Source organism: Calliphora vicina, chromosome 4, assembly GCF_958450345.1.
Source record: "Calliphora vicina chromosome 4, idCalVici1.1, whole genome shotgun sequence".
In the NCBI taxonomy this organism is placed as follows: Eukaryota; Metazoa; Arthropoda; class Insecta; order Diptera; family Calliphoridae; genus Calliphora; species Calliphora vicina.
Genome location: NC_088783.1, coordinates 90,226,025 through 90,246,559, shown reverse-complemented (window position 1 = coordinate 90,246,559; position 20,535 = coordinate 90,226,025). Strand labels below are relative to the sequence as shown.

General features: G+C 31.8%; 1 protein-coding gene and 1 long non-coding RNA gene across 2 annotated transcripts; both read left to right on the top strand.

The window, feature by feature from the left end:
* Positions 1–14,104: 14,104 nt before the first annotated feature.
* On the top strand, positions 14,105–19,820 carry LOC135959104 (uncharacterized). Its single transcript, XR_010576499.1, has 2 exons — positions 14,105–14,805; positions 18,694–19,820. It is a non-coding gene; the product is annotated as an uncharacterized LOC135959104 (long non-coding RNA).
* LOC135957492 (uncharacterized) lies at positions 15,311–19,820 on the top strand. The gene is made up of 2 exons (XM_065508241.1): positions 15,311–18,776; positions 18,850–19,820. Exon 1 carries the CDS (start codon positions 17,133–17,135, stop codon positions 18,141–18,143), a length of 1,011 nt encoding a protein of 336 aa, XP_065364313.1. The 5' UTR covers positions 15,311–17,132; the 3' UTR covers positions 18,144–18,776; positions 18,850–19,820.
* Positions 19,821–20,535: the final 715 nt, after the last annotated feature.

The following is a 20,535-nucleotide window of genomic DNA, read 5'->3' as shown; positions in this document are numbered from 1 at the left end:
TTCTACATTTGAGGTGGCACCCAGTTAAAGTCGGTTCAATTTAAAACAAACTTTAATTTTGACTATAGTTGCAAAATAATTAAAAACTGGTTTTTATTTTAAAGATATTTTTGAAAAGAACCGATTTTAGTGTTTGACTATTATTATGGTCCATTGTGTTGTAATTAAATCATCTATAAAATTGTGTTCCTGAAAAATTGTGATAAGTATTCCCTTATTTTGTTTAATTCTACTTATATATGTACATTAGAGTGCTCCAAGATTGTATGGACGAAAAAAACTTTCTAGGTACAGGCCGTCCCCCCTCTAGAATTGTTCTATGTATTGTAGAAACACGTTGTGTAAAATATTAGGATGATAGGATAACGTTAACTGGTGGCGCAACGACGCTGAAGTTTTGAGGTGCATTTACAAGGGGAAAATATGCAATTTTTTCAGTTTTTGTAAAAATGTTGCCATTAAATTATGACTTTAACAATTTAATTTAAAAGAATCGAAATGTGTACGTAATTGTCGTTATAATAAGATATAAAAGACAAAAATTGGTTGAAAAATGTTAAAGTTATTAAAAAATCGCCAGGCCATTAACGTGTCTCAGGCCACTAGAACAAGAAATTTATGAACAAAATTAACATATTTTGAGAAATATTAAAATTAAAGCTCATTTTTACTTAAAATATATCCATATTTACTTGTATATGAGTTTTTGTCCTCGTAGGATACCGTTAACCTATTCGCAGGTATGACCAAAAAAATTAAATTTTTTTAACGGCAGTTTCAAAACTCCAATTTCAAATTTTTAAAAATTTTGTTAAACAAATTTCAGAATTTTTTGATCATCACATGGGGATTTATTGACAACATAATAGGGAATAAAATATAAATATAAAATAAAATAAGAAAAATATAAAATGAAGTCTAGTATTCACAATAACAGTACAAAAATGGAAATTAACCCTTAATAGCACTTGGGGTCCAAATGACCCTCAACTTTTAAAATCACCAAAAACACATTCATTTTGACCCCAAGTACTCTTAAGGGTTAAATTCCATTTTTGTACTGTTATTGTGAATACTAGACTTCATTTTATATTTTTCTTAAGTTTCATCAAAATCGGCCCAAAAATATATAATATTTCGCTATCTTTCCATGAGAAATTCCAAATATTGAAAAAATTGACCTTTGACCTTCACGATTTAAGGGTTAAAGTTTTCCGATTTTAGTAAAACTTTCAGACTATATTTAGAATTACCTGGACTATATTATTCTGAATAGCTTTTACTTAAAAATCATTACAGTAAGGAAATTCTGGTCATTCCCCAAAATATGGCCAAAAAATTAGTTTTTCTCGAAAATCGCAAAATTTATATCGCAGGTACGGAAAAACTATACGAGGTATTGACATACTTTTTTCACATTTTTATTCCCTATTATGTTGTCAATAAATCCCCATGTGATGATCAAAAAATTCTGAAATTTGTTTAACAAAATTTTTAAAAATTTGAAATTGGAGTTTTGAAACTGCCGTTAAAAAAATTTAATTTTTTTGGTCATACCTGCGAATAGGTTAACGGTATCCTACGAGGACAAAAACTCATATACAAGTAAATATGGATATATTTTAAGTAAAAATTAGCTTTTATTTTAATATTTCTCAAAATATGTTAATTTTGTTCATAAATTTCTTGTTCTAGTGGCCTGAGACACGTTAATGGCCTGGCGATTTTTTAATAACTTTAACTTTTTTCCACCAATTTTTGTCTTTTATATCTTATTATAACGACAATTACGTACACATTTCGATTCTTTTAAATTAAATTGTAAAAGTCATTATTTAATGGCAAAATTTTTACAAAAACTGAAAAAATTGCATATTTTCCCCTTGTAAATGCACCTCAAAACTTCAGCGTCGTTGCGCCACCAGTTAACGTTATCCTATCATGCTAATATTTTACACAATGTGTTTCTACAATACATAGAACAATTCTAGAGGGGGGGACGGTCAAAATTCGCAATTTTATTTTTTTGGAGCACTCTAATGTACATATTCATTGTTTCTAAACAACAACAATATTATAAAATTCATGTTTTTATTACTCCACACAATATGTTCTTGTATTTTTCATTTACATTTTAATTCTTTTTATTTGTCAAATTGATAAAGTTACCAAACCAGATGACCATAGAATAAACGCATAGAACGGAAGGAGAGAGTAAAATATTACTCTCTTTTCACACAAAAACATTTTTGATACAAAAACAAAATTCATGCAATACATTCTCATGAATTAAGTTTCTGACAATAGACTTACTGGCATACCTAAACACGGGCGGCATTCGTTTTTTAGTTGTCAAAAATTATCATGCCCATACAATTTGTACGTACCATACTAGGGATGCCAAACCGGACTGGGTTTTACAAATCCCGGGATTCGGGATTTTAGAAATGTAAATCCCGGGATCCCGAGATTTTTTCGGGATTTCGGGACTTCGGGATTTTAGTTAAACGTCAAAAACATCAAATTCAATAATAAAAACTATTATTTCATTAATATATTTAAGTAAACATATAACAAATCAAAAACTAATGCATTAAATTAAAATAAAATGGTCCATGATTTCCCCTAGCTCCATACAATTGTCCCCCGGAGTACTGTTTTAGCTGTCATAAATATCTTGATTATGCGGTAATCCTTATAAAATTTTGCACAAAATAAGTTGTAAGTACTCTGAAATTATACTGTAAAGTACTGCGGAAATCGGGCTACATTTGCCCCTGAAGGGGACTTCAGAAAATAACTTGAATATAAATTTCGTAAAAGTGTAAAAAAAAGCTGCTCCCTGATTCAAATGAAAAAATCTGGCTGCGTTTGGATTTGAAGCGAGATTAGTATTATAAAAATATGCTAAAATTTAGCTTTCTAAGTATTTTGGGTGCTTCAAAAATCTTCCTAAAATATCAAAAATCTCATAATATTTCGGGATTAACAAATCCCGGGATTCTTTTTCACAAATCCCGGGATTCGGGAAGTCCCGATCCCGAAAAATCCCGGGATTTTCGGGATTGGCATCCCAATACCATACCGATATAACGCGACGGCAACGCTATGGCAACGCTTTGGAATTGGAAAATCCAATTTTGACAGCGCGTTTAATAGTGAAGTTAGTTGCAAAACACAACAAATGTAAACAAATAAATAAAGAAGAATTAGAAAATGGAGGTAAGTGTAAATATTTTAAATAGTACACATATGTATATTATTTTCTTTTATATTTACATATACATATATTTTATAGTAGTAGTGTTCGCGTACTGGATAATTTGTAATAATTTGTACAAATTATCACTGGAAGTTACTGGATTCTGTTCGTTTACTTTTAAAAACTGGTAACGAGAGAGCAAGAGAATGTTAAAAGTGACAGTTCATAGATAGAGAACATGATATTTTTTACTGGACATTTTTTGTCCAGTAAAAAATATTGTTACGAAATTGTACTTGAATTCAAATATAACGATTTTAACGGCTGATTTAAAAGTTACATAATACTTTCAAATAGCAGTGTCTGTGGGCATTATTAATATTGAATAAAAGCTTTCAGTAAGTATGGCATCGCTGTTTGCTGCGACCGTATATTCGAATTCGAATATTCAGTTAAAGAACATTATAGAAAGTACACCACAGATGGCGTATGTATTAGAAACCTCTACAATATACGAGCTTTGACAGTTAAAGAGCAATTTAGAGTGCAGATGGCAGTGTTATAAATAGTGGCAGAGGTTGCAGTCGTTAGTGGGTTTATCAGAGACGCTATTTGAATAAATATCAACTGAGTGCCTTAAAGTGTGCTGTGTTTTTCAAGTGAATTCGTGTATATTATAAAGTGTGTCTGTATTTCTGTGAATTTATAAACGTGTATAAAAAACATTGAGTGACTATTTAATTCCGTTGTTGTACATTTTAAATAAATAAAGAGTTGTTACAATTTTCAAACTACTTAACGGCTTTTATTTGCAATCAAAAGTATCCGGTTTATTTAAAGGAAATAAACAAACGTTTTGAAAAAGTTAAAACGTAACAATATGAACATAAAAAAACTTATGGTTGCAAATATAAACAAAACTAAAAAGTTGAAAATTAACACAATTTACAAGTTTGCAAAGAAAATATGTAAAAAAAAACAAACGTTATGAATTGAAAATCAGCAAAATCGGTTCAGTGGAACCAGAGTTATGAACCAAAATGTGAGACAACCTAAAAAAAACATGATAATTTTAAAATAGTTTTTGTTATTTGTGCAAATATATTGCAGATAATACCATAAAATTACACACGTTATTTTTATGTTAAAAGGAAAAATATTGTTACGTTTTAACCTTTTCAAAACGCTGGTTTATTTCCTTTAAATAAACCGGATACTTTTGATTGCAAATAAAAGCCGTTTAGTAGTTTAAAAATTGTAACAACTCTTTATTTCTTTAAAATGTACAACAACCACAGAATTAAATAGCCACTCAATGTTTTTTTATACAGGTTTATAAATTCTCAGAATTACAGACACAATTTATAATGTACACGAATTTACTTGAAAAACACAACACACTTTAAGGCACTCAGATGATGTTTATTCGAAAAGCGTCTCTAATAAACTCACTCACGACTGCAACCTCTGCCACTATTTATAACACTGCATTACCATCTAGAAAGCTCTTTAACTGTCAAAGTTCGAATATTCTAGATCATACGCCATCTGTGGTGTACTTTCTACAATGTTCTTTAACTGAATTTTCGAATACAGCGTTGCCAACTTACGATCAAATCAACTGAAAGCTTTTATTTAACAATGCCCACAGATATGTTACAGTCTGCCATTACAGCACTGTTATTTGAAAGCATTATGCTACTTTTAAATCAGCCCTTAAAATCGTTATATTTGAATTCAAGTACAATTTCGTAACACTGCCCCCCGCTTAAGCCTGTTCGTCCCGAATAGGCATAGATTCACTTCTCCCATAGGCGGCTAGACGTTTCAGATGTTCAACTTTAATTCCCGATATCGGTCTTCCACATTTCCGTATTCTATAATCCATTTCGTCCAATTTCTTAACCACCCTATGTGGTCCTTTGCATGACAAACCCTTATTACGTTGTGAGCTATATCTGGTTTTCATTTGGCCATTTATCATTTCAATTCGGCTCCGAACGAGTTCATGCATTTCTTTTTCTGCTGAAACACCTTCACCCATCTTGGAACCCGTCCTGATGATCTTTTCTCTGCGGGACAGACCTATCACTCCAACAGGAACCATTCTGTCGTTGCACTGTTCAACGAGGCCCTCCATTGTTACATGGCCACTTCTCACATCCGCTGGTTCCAACACCAACAAACCATTGTCTATATAATCCTCCACTTCCTCACGGGCCCATACCAAATCCTCTGACTGCGGTGGCAACCTTTTGTGCTCAACAAAAACTAACTTTCTTACTTGAGACTTACTCTCATATCCGACGTCAAGGGGTATTTTAACATTTCGCCAATTCATGACTTTTTGTCCCATATCTAAAGTAATGCTGTGACTAATCACGAAGTCTGCACCAATGATTACTTCGTCCACAATTTCGCAACAACAAAGACATGATTTACGCTAATACCACCAATAGTTAGTTTCACATTAACTTTACCTTTAAGGATGTGCTTCCGACCGTTGATGTACCCACTAGCAGTAAGATTGTTATTTTCCTGCTGCAGTACTGATATGAAGATGGTCCCTCAGTGCTAGCTCGCTTTAAAGGTGGCTCGTGTAATACTTGATGATTCGCCAGCTGGTTATTTCTTGATGGTGAAACATATCTGATTCGCTTTCTTGGTGCTCTGCAGTTTCGCTGAATGTGACCCATTTTTCCACAGTTATAACATTTAACTTTGGCTTTAGTTTGTCTCTTACTTAAAGCTTTTAAAACTGCCTCTTTTAATTCCTTTAATACGTTGACCATACTTCTATCATTTTCAGCGACAACCTCGATTTTCCGCACATTACACACCTGGGGCTTTGAAATTATCTTTGCAGTTTCTTGTACCAGCGCGAATGAGACGGTTTCAAAGAATGATGACTTTGGTGTGGCACATGCCGCATATTTTATCTCTGGATCGCGAATACCATTCACAAATGCCTCTATCTTCAAATGCTCCAAAATCGGATGGTTCTCCCCTGGATAAATAAGCTGTAGCAAACGCTCGATTTCCATCGCAAAATCTTGTAGCGTCTCATTGGCATTCTGCACTCTACCACGCAATTCCATTCGGTATAATTCTTTTTTATGTTCGCCACCGTACTTACGTTTTAGCGCCTCCATTATGTCATCATAACAATTTCTGTTGCTTGCTGGCACGCTTTCAAGAACTACTGCTGCATTCCCTTTTAAGGCCAATATCAATTCTATAGCTTTTTCTTCATTGTTCCACATGTTTCTAATGGCAACTGTATCAAACTGGAACTTGAACACATTAAATGGTGTGGTGCCATCAAAACTAGGAGCCTTTATTCTACTCGATGTTTCTGAAATAACTCGCACCGGTCCATCTTGGTATTGAAGATTATTAACCTTTGTTTCTAGGTCATGCAGTTTTTGATCAACACCATTTTCTAAATCTGACACCTTCTTGTCAATACCATCCACTCTGCTGTTAAAAGCTTCAGACATTTCCTGAATTTTCTCATCTGTAGCTCTAGAGGATTCTTGAAGTTTCGCTTCCATTTCAGCTAAGTGTTTGATAGTTTCTTTGACTTCAGCTTTAACCTCAGCACGAAGTTTCTCATTGTCGGCAAGATGTTTCTCGTTGTTGACTCTAGAAGTTTCTTGAAATTTCATTTCCATTATTTTATTTTCTTCTTTAACTTCTTTAAATTGTGCCATCATAGCAGCAAACATTGTGCTTAAATCCATGCTGCTTGTTGTTGCATGGGTAGAAACTTCCATTTCTTCCTTATACTCGAATTCGTAAGCACCGATGTCAACATCACGGCGCTTAAATTCATCTATGAGCCTCTTCTGCAATTCCGCCTTATTACCTGCTGTTGGTAACTCCAACTTACTCAATTCTTTCTTGAGTTGTTCAACTTTCAGTTCTTCAAACTTCATGCTTATTAATTTGCAATCCCACTTCTGACACCAATTGTTACGTTTTAACCTTTTCAAAACTCTGGTTTATTTCCTTTAAATAAACCGGATACTTTTGATTGCAAATAAAAGCCGTTTAGTAGTTTAAAAATTGTAACAACTCTTTATTTCTTTAAAATGTACAACAACCACAGAATTAAATAGCCACTCAATGTTTTTTATACAGGTTTATATATTCTCAGAATTACAGAACAATTTATAATGTACACGAATTTACTTGAAAAACACAACACACTTTAAGGCACTCAGATGATGTTTATTCGAAAAGCGTCTCTGATAAACTCACTCACGACTGCAAGCTCTGCCACTATTTATAACACTACATTACCAAAGCTCTTTAACTGTCAAAGTTCGAATATTCTAGATCCGGGATCGGCAACTCCTATGCACTGTGCATTGTGGGCGTTACTAAAGTTACACAGACTTCTCACACGCATAGAAAACACAATTCAGTCTCATATGAGTTGTCACAGAAGAAGGTTGTGTTGTCGCTCGTTTCTTGCTTTTGTTTATGAATAAATGTTAATGCAGAGGTGGATAATTCATATTATTGTTGTACCTTTTTTAGCATCTACACTACATATTAAGTAGTTTTTAGAATTATAAACTATTTTAAATGTTTTTTCTCTCACCTTTAGATGCTTAATTGGGTTTTTAGAAGTTTCTTGTAAATTATTATTTTTTAATACACAATAATTGCTAGACAAATAGGTTAGTTAACATGTTCAGTTTTCCATGCCTGTTTTGTAGTGAAGATGAGAGTACAACTATTTCTCATTTCTTGTTTTTTCGCTCTTACACTTATACAAGTGCAAAATGTAGTAGTATATGTCTGCCGATCCCGGTTCTAGATCATACGCCATATGTGGTGTACTTTCTACAATGTTCTTTAACTGAATATTCGAATACAGCGTTGCCAACTTACGATCAAATCAACTGAAAGCTTTTATTTAACAATGCCCACAGATATGTTACAGTCTGCCATTACAGCACTGTTATTTGAAAGCATTATGCTACTTTTAAATCAGCCCTTAAAATCGTAATATTTGAATTCAAGTACAATTTCGTAACAATATAGTTATTACATTAACCTGCACAAATATCCAAAATAATCTGTACTGAACCAAAATTTTACACCGATCAGTAATTTGTATCCAAGAATCGTACTACAAGATTTTTTAAATATTGGTCCATAATTCGTCATAGCTCCCGTATAAGGTCCACTCTTGTTAAAGGCCCATAATAGGTCACAGCTTCCATATATTGAACCAAAATAGTACACAGATCAGTAATTTTTAAAATCATACTACTGAATTTTTTGAATATCGGTCCATATTTGGCAACAGCTCCCATATAAATACATAAAAATCACGTTAAAATATTTTATGACAATCGACTCATAATAGGTCATAGCTCCAATATAAGTCCCACAACCCAATATCTTGAAATTTGTCTAAATATATTTGTATACCCTTTTTTATACTCTGTTTCTTCACTTGAGGTTAAAAAGGAAAAATGTTGATCCAAACATATTAACTAATTATTAACCCCCATATTCATAAAAATATCAGTTTTAAATTCTGATATTGTAAAATAAAAATACAATTTAGTTAAAACACATTTTAGGCCTAAAATTGCTTTCTTATAAATTCGTATTCATAATGAGCATTTTAAGTAAACAGTATTTTAATATTTTTTTAAATTCTGTGATGGTAACACTATAACTTTTATGTGCCACATCAATCATAGTGCAGCAAAACAATGAATATTAAATAATAAAGTACTCGTACTATTTTTTTTTTCAGTAAATAAAATCTGAAATTACAGATTAAACTTGTTGTTAAACTTACACAAACATATTATTTATTTATTTATTTATTTAATTTATTATAATTAAAATTACAACAAATCTTAAATCTAAAGCACTAGCAACTAAGGCTATCGGCTTTTGTTCATTAAAAAGGAATAATTATGTATATACAGATGCTAATGATTAAATTTGTTTATGTAAAGATAGATTTTGTAAAAAACTAAAGACTGCGTTAATGTTATTATCGGATGGAGTTATTAGCAAGTTATTAATATTAGATGAGTTACAGATTGTATAACGTAGGTTAGTAAGAGCTGGACAGTCAACTAGGATGTGAGGTATGGTTAAAGGTGAGTTGTTACAGAATGTGCAAACTGGTTGGGTAGATTTTTCCAATAAGTATAGGTGGGTAAGTCGAGTGTGAGTTAGACGAAGCCTTATGAAACATTTATTTTTAAGGCAGTTAGTTGTAGTTGGAAGAATGATAGGTTTTTTATCGGGGTTTATAGATTTATAAGGATGATTATAGTTCCTCCATTTGCTTTGTATGAATTTGTTTAATTTTTCAGTAGGGCATCTAGTCAAAAAATGTTTGGACTGAGGTGTAAAAAAATAGGTGGGTTCGAGGTAAACAGATTTTGCAGCTTTGTCTGCGGCCTCATTTCCTGGAATGCCAATATGGCTGGGTATCCAAAATAATTTGACTTTATTTCTAAGTTTCAATAGACCTTGTTGAATAAAGATATTTATGTCTTTTTTATTTGTGGAATTTGAGGCACCTTGAAATACAGAGAGACTGTCTGTACAAATTATGTGTTTATTTGTTGAATTTTCACATAATTTTAATGCTTCAATTATTGCTACAGCTTCGGCTTCAAATACTGTGGCTTCTTGAGCTAATATTCCTTTTTTCTGTGTGTACCCTACTTCATCTGTGATTGCAAAACCAACATGATTTGCAGATTTTGAGCCATCTGTGAATATGAAGTGCCAGTTTTTTGAGTTGTATGTGTTGTATATTTCAGAGAACATTGACCTGCGGCCGCTCTTAGGGGTTTTCTCCTCCATGGAACGCGGCAGGTGGCTTCGCTACATGAAGCTTTCTAATATGAAAATATAAACTGTTACTAGGATTTTGATTTGTTCCAAAAATTTTATAAAAAAGAGTTTATCTATATACATATATAAAAAAGTAACGTTACTGACTGACTGACATATTCATCATCCCACAGCCCAAACGATTGAAGCTAGAATCATGAAATTTTAACTGTGGGTTCCTCCCTCCCCAAAACGATCCACTAAGAAGGGATTTTTGGAAATTCGAACATTTAGGGGGTAAAAAAGGGTAAAAACGGGTAAATCCGGTAATCTTATATCTTCAAAACTAATAAAGTTACAAAAAAACTTGAAATTGTATGTTACTCCATTTAAAAAATAAGCTGACAGGTGTTTCGTACTTTTTCGGGAAGAAAACGGGTAAAAACTGTATTTTGGTACTTTTTTGGCACCCTATGTATCTTTTAAACCAATAAACATAGAAACAAAATTTAAATCGTATTCTTTACTTATCAAAAAATAAAAAATATAAGTTTGGTTCTTTTTGGAAATTCGAACCCTTAAGGGATTAAAATTGTGTTTATTTTTGGTACTTTTTCATAAAATATGCTTTTCTATAATTTGACATAGACATTCGAATATTTTACTATGAGCTCCCACCAATTATTAAAAAATTAAAATTATTTTAATAATATTTTACCACCGCAATGGGTATAAAAAAGGTACCAAAAAGGGGATAAAATCGGGAAAATACATTTTATTGCAAATTATTAAGCCGATTTTGATAATTTTTTAACATTGGATCCTGGATTCATACAAAAATTAACTAACAGGTTTTTTATTTGGAACTCGAGTGCCTTGGTGTATTTTAGGCCAAATCCGGGTAAACAGTTTGGTACTTTTTTTAAAACATATTTATTATTGGACACATTAACACAGATTTTAATCGATTTAGACATGTCTGTAGTATAAACAACTTTTGCAAAATTAAATAGGAAATTAAAAGGGAAATTGGTACTTTTCTCCTAATGGTACCTTTTTAATATTTTAAATTATTTTACTTATCGACATTAAAGTTAGCTGATATGTATCTGAGTGAAGTTAGTGTTAGAAATAAGGGATTATATTTAGGTACCAAAATGTGAGAACTGAACTATAGGTACTTTTTCATTCTTCTAGTGGTACTTTTTGAATTTTCTATTAAAATGGACTTAGAAACATGAAATTAAGTTGTATGGTACTAAGTGAGTGAGAATTCTAGGGGGAGACTTTTTTGTACTTTTTCTTTATTCGAATGGTACTTTTTGTAATTTCTTCACCAATGAACCTAGAAGCATGCAATAAAGCTTCCATGGGCCCGAGTGGGTGGGAATCCACAAGTGGCTGCTTTTTGGTACTTTTTATATATTCTAATGGTACTTTTTGAATTTTCTATAATAATGAATATGAAATTAATAATGGATATAAAATTAAGCGTATATGGTCCTAAGTGAGTGAAAATTCAAGCGAATACTTCATGGTACTTTTTTTTATTATAACGGTACTTTTTTTAATTTTCTATAATAATGGACTTAGAAACATGAAATTAGGCATACATGGTCCTAAGTGAGTGAGAATTCTAGGGGGAAACTTTTTGGTACTTTTTATTTATTCTAATGGTACTTTTTGTAATTTCTTCACCAATGAACCTAGAAACCAGAAATAAAGCTTATGTTGAACCGAATGAGTGGGAAACCACAAGTGTGGACTTTCTGGTACTTTTTCTATATTCTAATGGTACTTTTTTAAATTTTCTATAACAATGGACTTAGAACCATGAAATTAAGCATATATGGTCCTAAGTGAGTGCAAATTCAAGGGGATACTTCATGATACTTTTTCTTTAATTTAATGGTACTTTTTGTAATTTCTTCACCAATGAACCTAGAAACATGAAATAAAGCTTATATGCCCCAAGTGAGTGGGAAACTACAAGTATATATGGTCCTAAGTGAGTGAAAATTCAAGGGGATACTTCATGATACTTTTTCATTAATCTAATGGTACTTTTTTAAAATTTCTATAACAATGGACTTAGAATCATGAAATTAAGCATATATGGTCCTAAGAGAGTTAGGATTCTAGGGGTAGACTTTTTCGTACTATTTCTTTATTCGAATGGTACTTTTAGTAATTTCTTCACCAATGAATTTAGAAACATAAAATAAAGATTATATGGACCCGAATGAGCGGGAGACTTAATAGTACTATTTCGTTCTTCTAATTGGGGTGGCGCAGCGCACCGGGTTAGATAGTCTAAAATAATATGTGCAAAGTCACATAGTGTCCATGGACTTTATGACACTACCAAAATGACATAATGTCCATGGACATAATGCCACTTAATGGGGTGTCATAATGTCCATGGACATTATGTCAATGGACACTGTGACATGCCACCTATATATAGGACATTGGAAACATTCATGCATATAACAATCAAGCTACTTGTTCAAGAAATTTTGTCTTTAAATAAACAAGTCAATTATAAAAATTAATCTTTATTTAAATGCGACTTCTCTCTATGAATACTCAAAAACAATTAAAAAATAAGAAATGTGTTTAACAATTCTTTACTAAATATTGAAATTAATAAGGGGATATTTCATTGGCAAAAAAAACTTAAAAAATATTTAAATATATTAATATCAGTACATACATAGTTACTAATGCAATTAATACATAAAGAGTAATTATGTATACAAATATCGTAAGTGTTGATATCGTATAGTGAGAGTTGAATATTAAGATAATTATTCTCATTTACTAATTCGACTAAAACTGACAATTCCTGCTGTGTAAGAACGCCCCGTTCAAAAACGCCAGCACTTGTAATCGACAAACCATACAAACAACATCAACTACAACAGTGAACAAAACCAATAATTAAAAAATCACAACAAAACCATCAAAACAATTTACAATTGTTAAAAATAAAGAAACATTTAAAATACATAAGTTATAAAAACACTAACAACAATACAAACATTTAAAAGTGCAACGCACAAACAAATACAAAAACATAAGTGAACAACTGCATTTGTTCAAGTCTGAATGAATGGTGTCGGTACTCACATCCTTGGCTTTCCCTTTTAGGACCGTTTTATCCTACATCTGATGACAGACGACAACTGGAAGCGCTAATGTCATCAGAAATTATCTTTTTACTTATTTTTATATTTTTGTATATAATATAAATTTTTTGTTGTTGTAATTTGGCGAATCGTTGCCATAGCTATTTTTTCTATCGTATTGTAAAGTCGAGTTTTTGATTGGATTGTTAACACTAGTGGTTTTTTAACTTAAATTTTGGAAATATAAATTGTTATTTAATATAAATTGTAATTGGATTTAATTTGTAAATACCTAAACATTGAAAAAATAATCGAAATAAAAGGGAAGTGATATTTGATCACATTATTTGAACAACAAATAAAACAAATTTTCTGTCTTTTTGTTAGTGCCATATAGTTGGTGCTTTTTTTCTAGCCAAATAATTGGATATTTGGCCAGTCCTCCTGGGCTCCAAATCCGCTCCAGTGCACATCATCGGTAGATTAACATTGGTCCTTCGAACCGGATTAGAGGATTCTTGGATTTTTTGGTGAAACAGAGGTTTTCCTTGGAAAAAAGGTGAAATTTGTTTTATTTTAATTTTATTTATTTGTCTGGTACAAAATTTTGCTTTTGGCACAAGATAAATAATTTGTGTTGTAAGACAATACAGTGCAAAAGGTCTGTGAATTAGATAAGTACTAATTCACACTGTATTATCGGTCTTAGCACAAATATCTCACAATAGATCGATATTGTGAATGAAAGGTGTGTGAAGTTGATAAATTAGTTGATACACAAACCAATTTACTGAAATTTTTGTTGGCAATACCATATTGTTTAACTAACATCTCTGCATTTGATCATAAAACATTATTTCCCACACACAACCTAGTTGTCATTTTAATGACATTTGGAACATCTGTTTTTTGTTTAGACTTTTTTTTGGACATTTTGATGTTTTTACATTTACATATCGTTTTGTTTGTGAAATTTATAAAATTTTGTTTACTAAATTATAAAATTTAAAACAATAATTAATAAAAAAGTGAAAATAAACAAAATATCAGCGACATCAATTGTCACGAAAAATATACAAAAGAAAATAATTCAAAAAACAACTTTTAGTTTTAACTTCTTTCTACACACCATTTTTTGTTGCCGTCATATTTTTGAAAACAATATTTATTAGAGAAGAGTGTACAAATTTCATAAAAATTATTGCACAATTAACCAGGAAAAGGCATTGGACAAATTGGACTAATCGTATGAAAACGTGTAATTGTCTGCTGATTAGTAAATTACAAAATGAATTTGGTGTCTAAATCTGTCACGACTTGTGAAACGATTATCGAAAAATACATTTCAACAATATTTGTGGATTTTGCATAATATTCCATCCATTTGGAATACTAGGAGGTTATTTAGTCTGAGTTGGAATTATAATTCTTGCTGCTGTAATCGGTACAAAGCCAACAAAAGTGAGTGGCAACTACCAACCAACCAAAAGGTCTTCTGTGTGTAATATTAAAACTCCAGCAGACTAGCAGCTACTCCAACACAACTTTTGGAAAAACAACAAGACGTCATAGAAACCCGTAATAAGCCTGGTTGCAACTGTTTGGAAAACTACAATGGTAATCAAAATAAGATCTTAAAAATTATTGGTGAGTTTTTTGTCGTTTTTATTTTTAATAAAAGTTGACATTTTTTTTCGAAATTTTTGTTGCAATTAGGTTTTAGATTTTTGGTAAATATCATTTTACCAGTTTTATTGATTAAAAATTGGATAAATGCTCGTTAGATTTGTGGCTACCTCGCAAAGTGAAATAAGTCTGAAAGAAAATAACAATTTTTCTGGGACCTTTCCAATTGTTAGCGTTATCATAACCAACAAACATTCCTTGTGGTTCACAACAGTTGCTTGTTTGCAACGACAATAAGTTCTTTTGTTAGTAAAATAAGTACAATAAAAATAAGAGAGAAAACAAAACAGTAAACAAACCATTGATTATTTCAGTGATAAATAGTTTTGTAAATTTTATATTTAAATGCTGCTTTGTTTTTAGTTCTTGTTGTTTATAGTGAACTCTTATGTTTTTGCACTTCGAATGTTTTGCTGAAATTTGTTGATATTTTTATTTCATATGGTCAATTTGTTTGGCATTTTACAAGGCTTTGATAGCATTTATTATTTTTTTGGAAATTTTGATTTTGAATTTTTTTTTGATGATTTTTGTTCACATTTTTAAGATTTTGCTTGATTTATTAAAATAAAATATTGGAATTTAGTTTCTTGTGTTTATTTAAGTTTCTGGCAACATTTTAGAGAATCAGACAAGTTTCTTTCAGACTTTCGTCCCCGTTTCTTTTTGGAAATTACGATAATTTTTGGAACTTTTGTGAAACAATAGTGTTTCATTTTACGTTTCTGGCTTTATTGTGAAGCTTTAAGAGTTCTTACTTTTTTGTTGAGATTTCTTGTTTTGGTTTTTTGAAATTTCTAACATTTTTGGAGCTTTGGTGAAACAATAGTGTTTCATTTTACGTTTTTGGTATTTTTGAGAAACAATCGAGTTTCTTTTGGAAATTGTTTACATTGAAGTTTTTGGACAAACTTTTTTTAATTTTGAGACCTTTTATTGGTTTTAATAACATTTGGCACTTTTCGAATTTTAAGATTTTTGGTTTATTTGAATTCATCTGGCAATTTTCAAGTTTTTTATATTATTTATAGTGCTTCAAATCTATAAGTTTGAGGATATTAGTATTTGCTTCGGTCGTTTAAAAATTTTCTGCAAGTTACATTTTCGAATTTTTATTTCTTATTTCGGCAGCTGAGATGAAATCGAACAATTTAGTAAAATTTGAAAAGCTGGCAGCTTTATTTCTTGAATTTAAAAATGATTATAATGAAATGCCACAAGAAAGTCAAAATTCGTTTAGCATTGACCTTCAAAAAGATGAATTTAAAGATTTGTGGGAAAAGGTTAAGGCAAGTTACGAGACTTTTGTTACTAGCAACAACGTTGAGGATTCAGATGAGGATTGTGACCAGGCAAAACAGTTGTATAAGGAATGTAGATTAGCCTACATAACTATTGCGGCTTCAATGGGTGAACTGTCTCAATCTTTTATAAACAAGTCAGTTTTGAGTTCAACTCATTGTGCGTCTGGGAACAGTGGAGACTCAGCTACTGTGGTGAATCGCACTTCTAGCCATCACATGAAGTTGCCACCTTGCACGATGGAAATATTTAAGGGCGATTATGGATCTTGGCCCTCTTTTCGCGATATGTTCACAGCCGTTTATATCAACTGTGATGATTTGTCGGGAGTTGAGAAATTGTTTTATTTAAGACAATTCACATCTGACGATGCTTTGGAAATTGTTAAGGATTCGCCTTTGACAAATCAAGGATTTCAAAATGCCTGGAATAATCTAAGTGAGGCTTATGAAAATAATAGGATTTTGGTCAACAGCCAACTTAAGATTTTATTCAACCTTCCCCCCGTTAAAACTGAATCAGCTTAGGATATAATAAGGCTTCAAAGGGACATCAATAATTGCATTTCTGTATTGAAATTACATGAGATCGATATATCTACATGGGATCCTATTTTTGTATACCTTTGCTCTATTAATTTGCCCGTATTAATTTTGTCGTTGTGGGAACAGAGCGTGAAAAATAAGAAGGATATTCCCAAATGGTGTGACTTAGACAATTTTTTAACTTCTCGATTTCAGTCTTTGGAAACTGTCTTTGACATAAGCAATGGTGGTCAAATAAAGACAGATTTGGAGAATTCTTCTAGAAAAAGGTATACAGCTGTTAGAGTTTACCAAACCCACGCATCCGAAAAATCTTGCCCGATTTGTTCGAAAAATCATATTTTAACTAATTGTCGAAAGTTTCTGAATAAGGATCAGGCAGGAAGATTTTTATTTGTTAAAACCCGGAAACTTTGAATTAATTGCTTGAATGAAGGCCATATGTTAAGTGAGTGTAAGAGTAATTCTAGTTGTTTAAAGTGTTATCTTAAACACCATACTCTTCGTCACAAGGAAGTTAATACATCTGAACCAGAAAGTACCAATAGAAGTGATGATATTCCTTCTGTATCAGGGAATAATACTACGGTACAAAGTTGTTTTGCTACAACTTCGAAAAATATATTGTTGGGTACTGCTATGGTAAATATCTCTCAAACTAGTTTCATTTCGCATAAACTACAAAATAGTTTGAATTTGACAACAAGAGCGACAAATGTGTGCATTTCGGCACTAAATGATTCAACACCTGGTCCAGCTTTGAGAGAATGCGATCTTACATTGGGCTCTCCTATCGATAGAGGTTTTAAATTGAATATGTCGGCATTTGTACTTCCAAAATTAACTGGTAATTTACCAAATGAATATATTGATGTTTCAAATCTAAGCTTTTCCTTAGATTTTCAATTGGCAGATCCAAGTTTTTCTACCAGTGGATCTGTTGACATTTTGATTGGAGCTGATTTTTACCCAAAAATAATGAGTGACGGTTCAAGGCAGAAGGTGATAGGGGACATGATAGCTCATGAGAGCCATTTTGGATGGATATTGTTTGGTCCCGTGCCTTCAAGTAGAAACAAATCGACTATTCGAACATTTTTCTCGAAATTAGGTTCGAATAAACACATAAAAAATAGATTGGAACATTTTGAATCGCCAGACGCTCAAAGAATATCACAAGTGAAAAACAGCACAAATAAAAATCGTACTGAATGGAGAAAAGATTTTATAAGGAACATACAACAGTGCAATAGATTTGTACACCATAATTTGAAAGTCGATGATATGGTTTTGTATCGAGACGATAATTTTTCGATAAATAAATGGCATTTAGGTCATGTGGTTAAAGTCTACATGGGTGAAAATGATAACAAGCGACTTGCTGAGCTGAAAACCGATCGTGGACTAACAACAATTCCAGCGGAGAAGCTCCTAGTTCTTCCCACACATTAATTTTCGTTATGCTTTGAAAGTGACTGGTCTCCGTTTATCGCTATTGCGCGGGCAGTTTGGCTCATGACCATACCTGGCGTACCTGTTAAAGTACACACCATATCGAAAACCACTACCAGGAGTCCTCGATGGACCAATGGTCATGAGAGTGAGAGACCTAGTACGTCTCAAGCCCTTGTTTTAACTAAAAACAAGGACCGTAACGCCCGCCGCTGATGGAGCCGAAGAACAAAAATGCAGGGACCGTGATGATCATTTAGCATAGAAGTTCCCATTATGGATATCAACTCGTAGACGACAAGGAAAAACTATTTTTTTTTTTAAATTGATGGTAACCACGGTTCCAACTCAACTTTTACCCATATTTTGTTGAAGGACCTAGATCGTCCGCCAACCTAAAGAGCAAGGGACTTCGTTCGTCTAGTTATTTAGAAACCTCGTTCGTCTCAATCTATAGTACCTAATGGTTCAAGGGACTGTCACCAATTCTATAGATCATGATACATTAACTACATAATTTTATATTTTTTTTTTTTTTAATTATTTGCAGTACGTTACAATGTTGGATTGAATTGAGTACCGCCTTTGGGTGATTAAACAACGTACCCGAAAATTAATTGTTGGAGCTTTTTGGTTTGGAGATATATTATATCATGAATTCTTTTTTGAAATATAATTGATATTTGAATTCTTTTTTTGTTTTTAGAATTTTTTTTTTCTTTTTTTTGATACAGTTCTGAGTTGCAGTACTGCAAGGCCGCCGGGATGTTCAAGTCTGAATGAATGGTGTCGGTACTCCCATCCTTGGCTTTCCCTTTTAGGACCGTTTTATCCTACATCTGATGACAGACGACAACTGGAAGCGCTAATGTCATCAGAAATTATCTTTTTACTTATTTTTATATTTTTGTATATAATATAAATTTTTTGTTGTTGAAATTTGGCGAATCGTTGCCATAGCTATTTTTTCTATCGTATTGTAAAGTCGAGCTTTTGATTGGATTGTTAACACTAGTGGTTTTTAAACTTAAATTTTGGAAATACAGTGGTGGCCAGGAATTTAAGACAAAAATTGTTTGCTAAATTCCACGTGATTGTCAATTATTTTTTCAAATATTTCCACAAATATGTATGCATGAGGACTGTTTTAACACACACGTGTGTTTTATTCGACTGTGTCAATTCATACATATTCACCACGAACACATAAAATTTTTCTACAACTTGATCAAAAAAAATTTTTTTTTAAATAAAGATATTTTCTCACATTTATATCATTATAATTTTATTATTATAAAATATTCGGACCAAATTTCGTATTTTTAGTTCCATTAGTTTCGGTCATATCATGTTATTAACAGCGGATGTTCGCTGAGGTGGGTCAACGTATTTCCACATATCTTTGTCCATATATGTTTTACCGATTTTTCCAAACATTTTTCAGAAACTAGAAACATTAATAATAAATTTCATACCCTTAGAGGTCCTTTTATTTTGGCTCTATCGCACTTAAAATTCAGTTGATGAAAAAAATTCAAGTATTTGTCTTAAATTGGTGGCCACCACTGTATAAATTGTAATTGGATTTAATTTGTAAATACCTAAACATTGAAAAAATAATCGAAATAAAAGGGAAGTGATATTTGATCACATTATTTGAACAACAAATAAAACAAATTTTCTGTCTTTTTGTTAGTGCCATATAGTTAGTGCTTTTTTCTAGCCAAATAATTGGATATTTGGCCAGTCCTCCTGGGCTCCAAATCCTCTCCAGTGCACATCATCGGTAGATTAACAGCATTATAAAACAAAACGTTTATCATCAATAAACTAAAGAGAAACATTAAAATAAAACAAATTTTAAAGTTCTTTTAAAATTAAAACTACAAACTCCCTTCTCCACCAAATCAAGTAAGTATATTCAATTTCTTGAATTTTGCTCATCAATATTTGCTGATATACACCGTCGCTATTGTACCCTACATTTGTTACATTTCGTGTAAGAAATTGTTAATAATCTACTTTGGTCTCACCAAATAGATACAACAAATCCAACTTACGGCTTGGAATTTGTTTATGGTCCTTTTGTAACCGTTTACAACAAAAATACACAGTGTAAATATCAGCTAATATTGATAGTTTTTTTTTTTATTTATTCACTAATTCATTTATAAAATACATACAATGAGCTCACCAATTTGTACTAGATTCGTCCATGAATCTCAAAATTTAATTGATGTATGGCTGAAATTTTCAAGTCTTAGTACTAATGACTTGACTGAGTCTCTACTCGAGACAAAACTTCAAGCCCTTGAAGAAGATTGGCAATCTCTTCGCCGTTCCTATGAAGGTATTTATTTAGCTCTCAATGAAGTCGTTGATATACACTTCA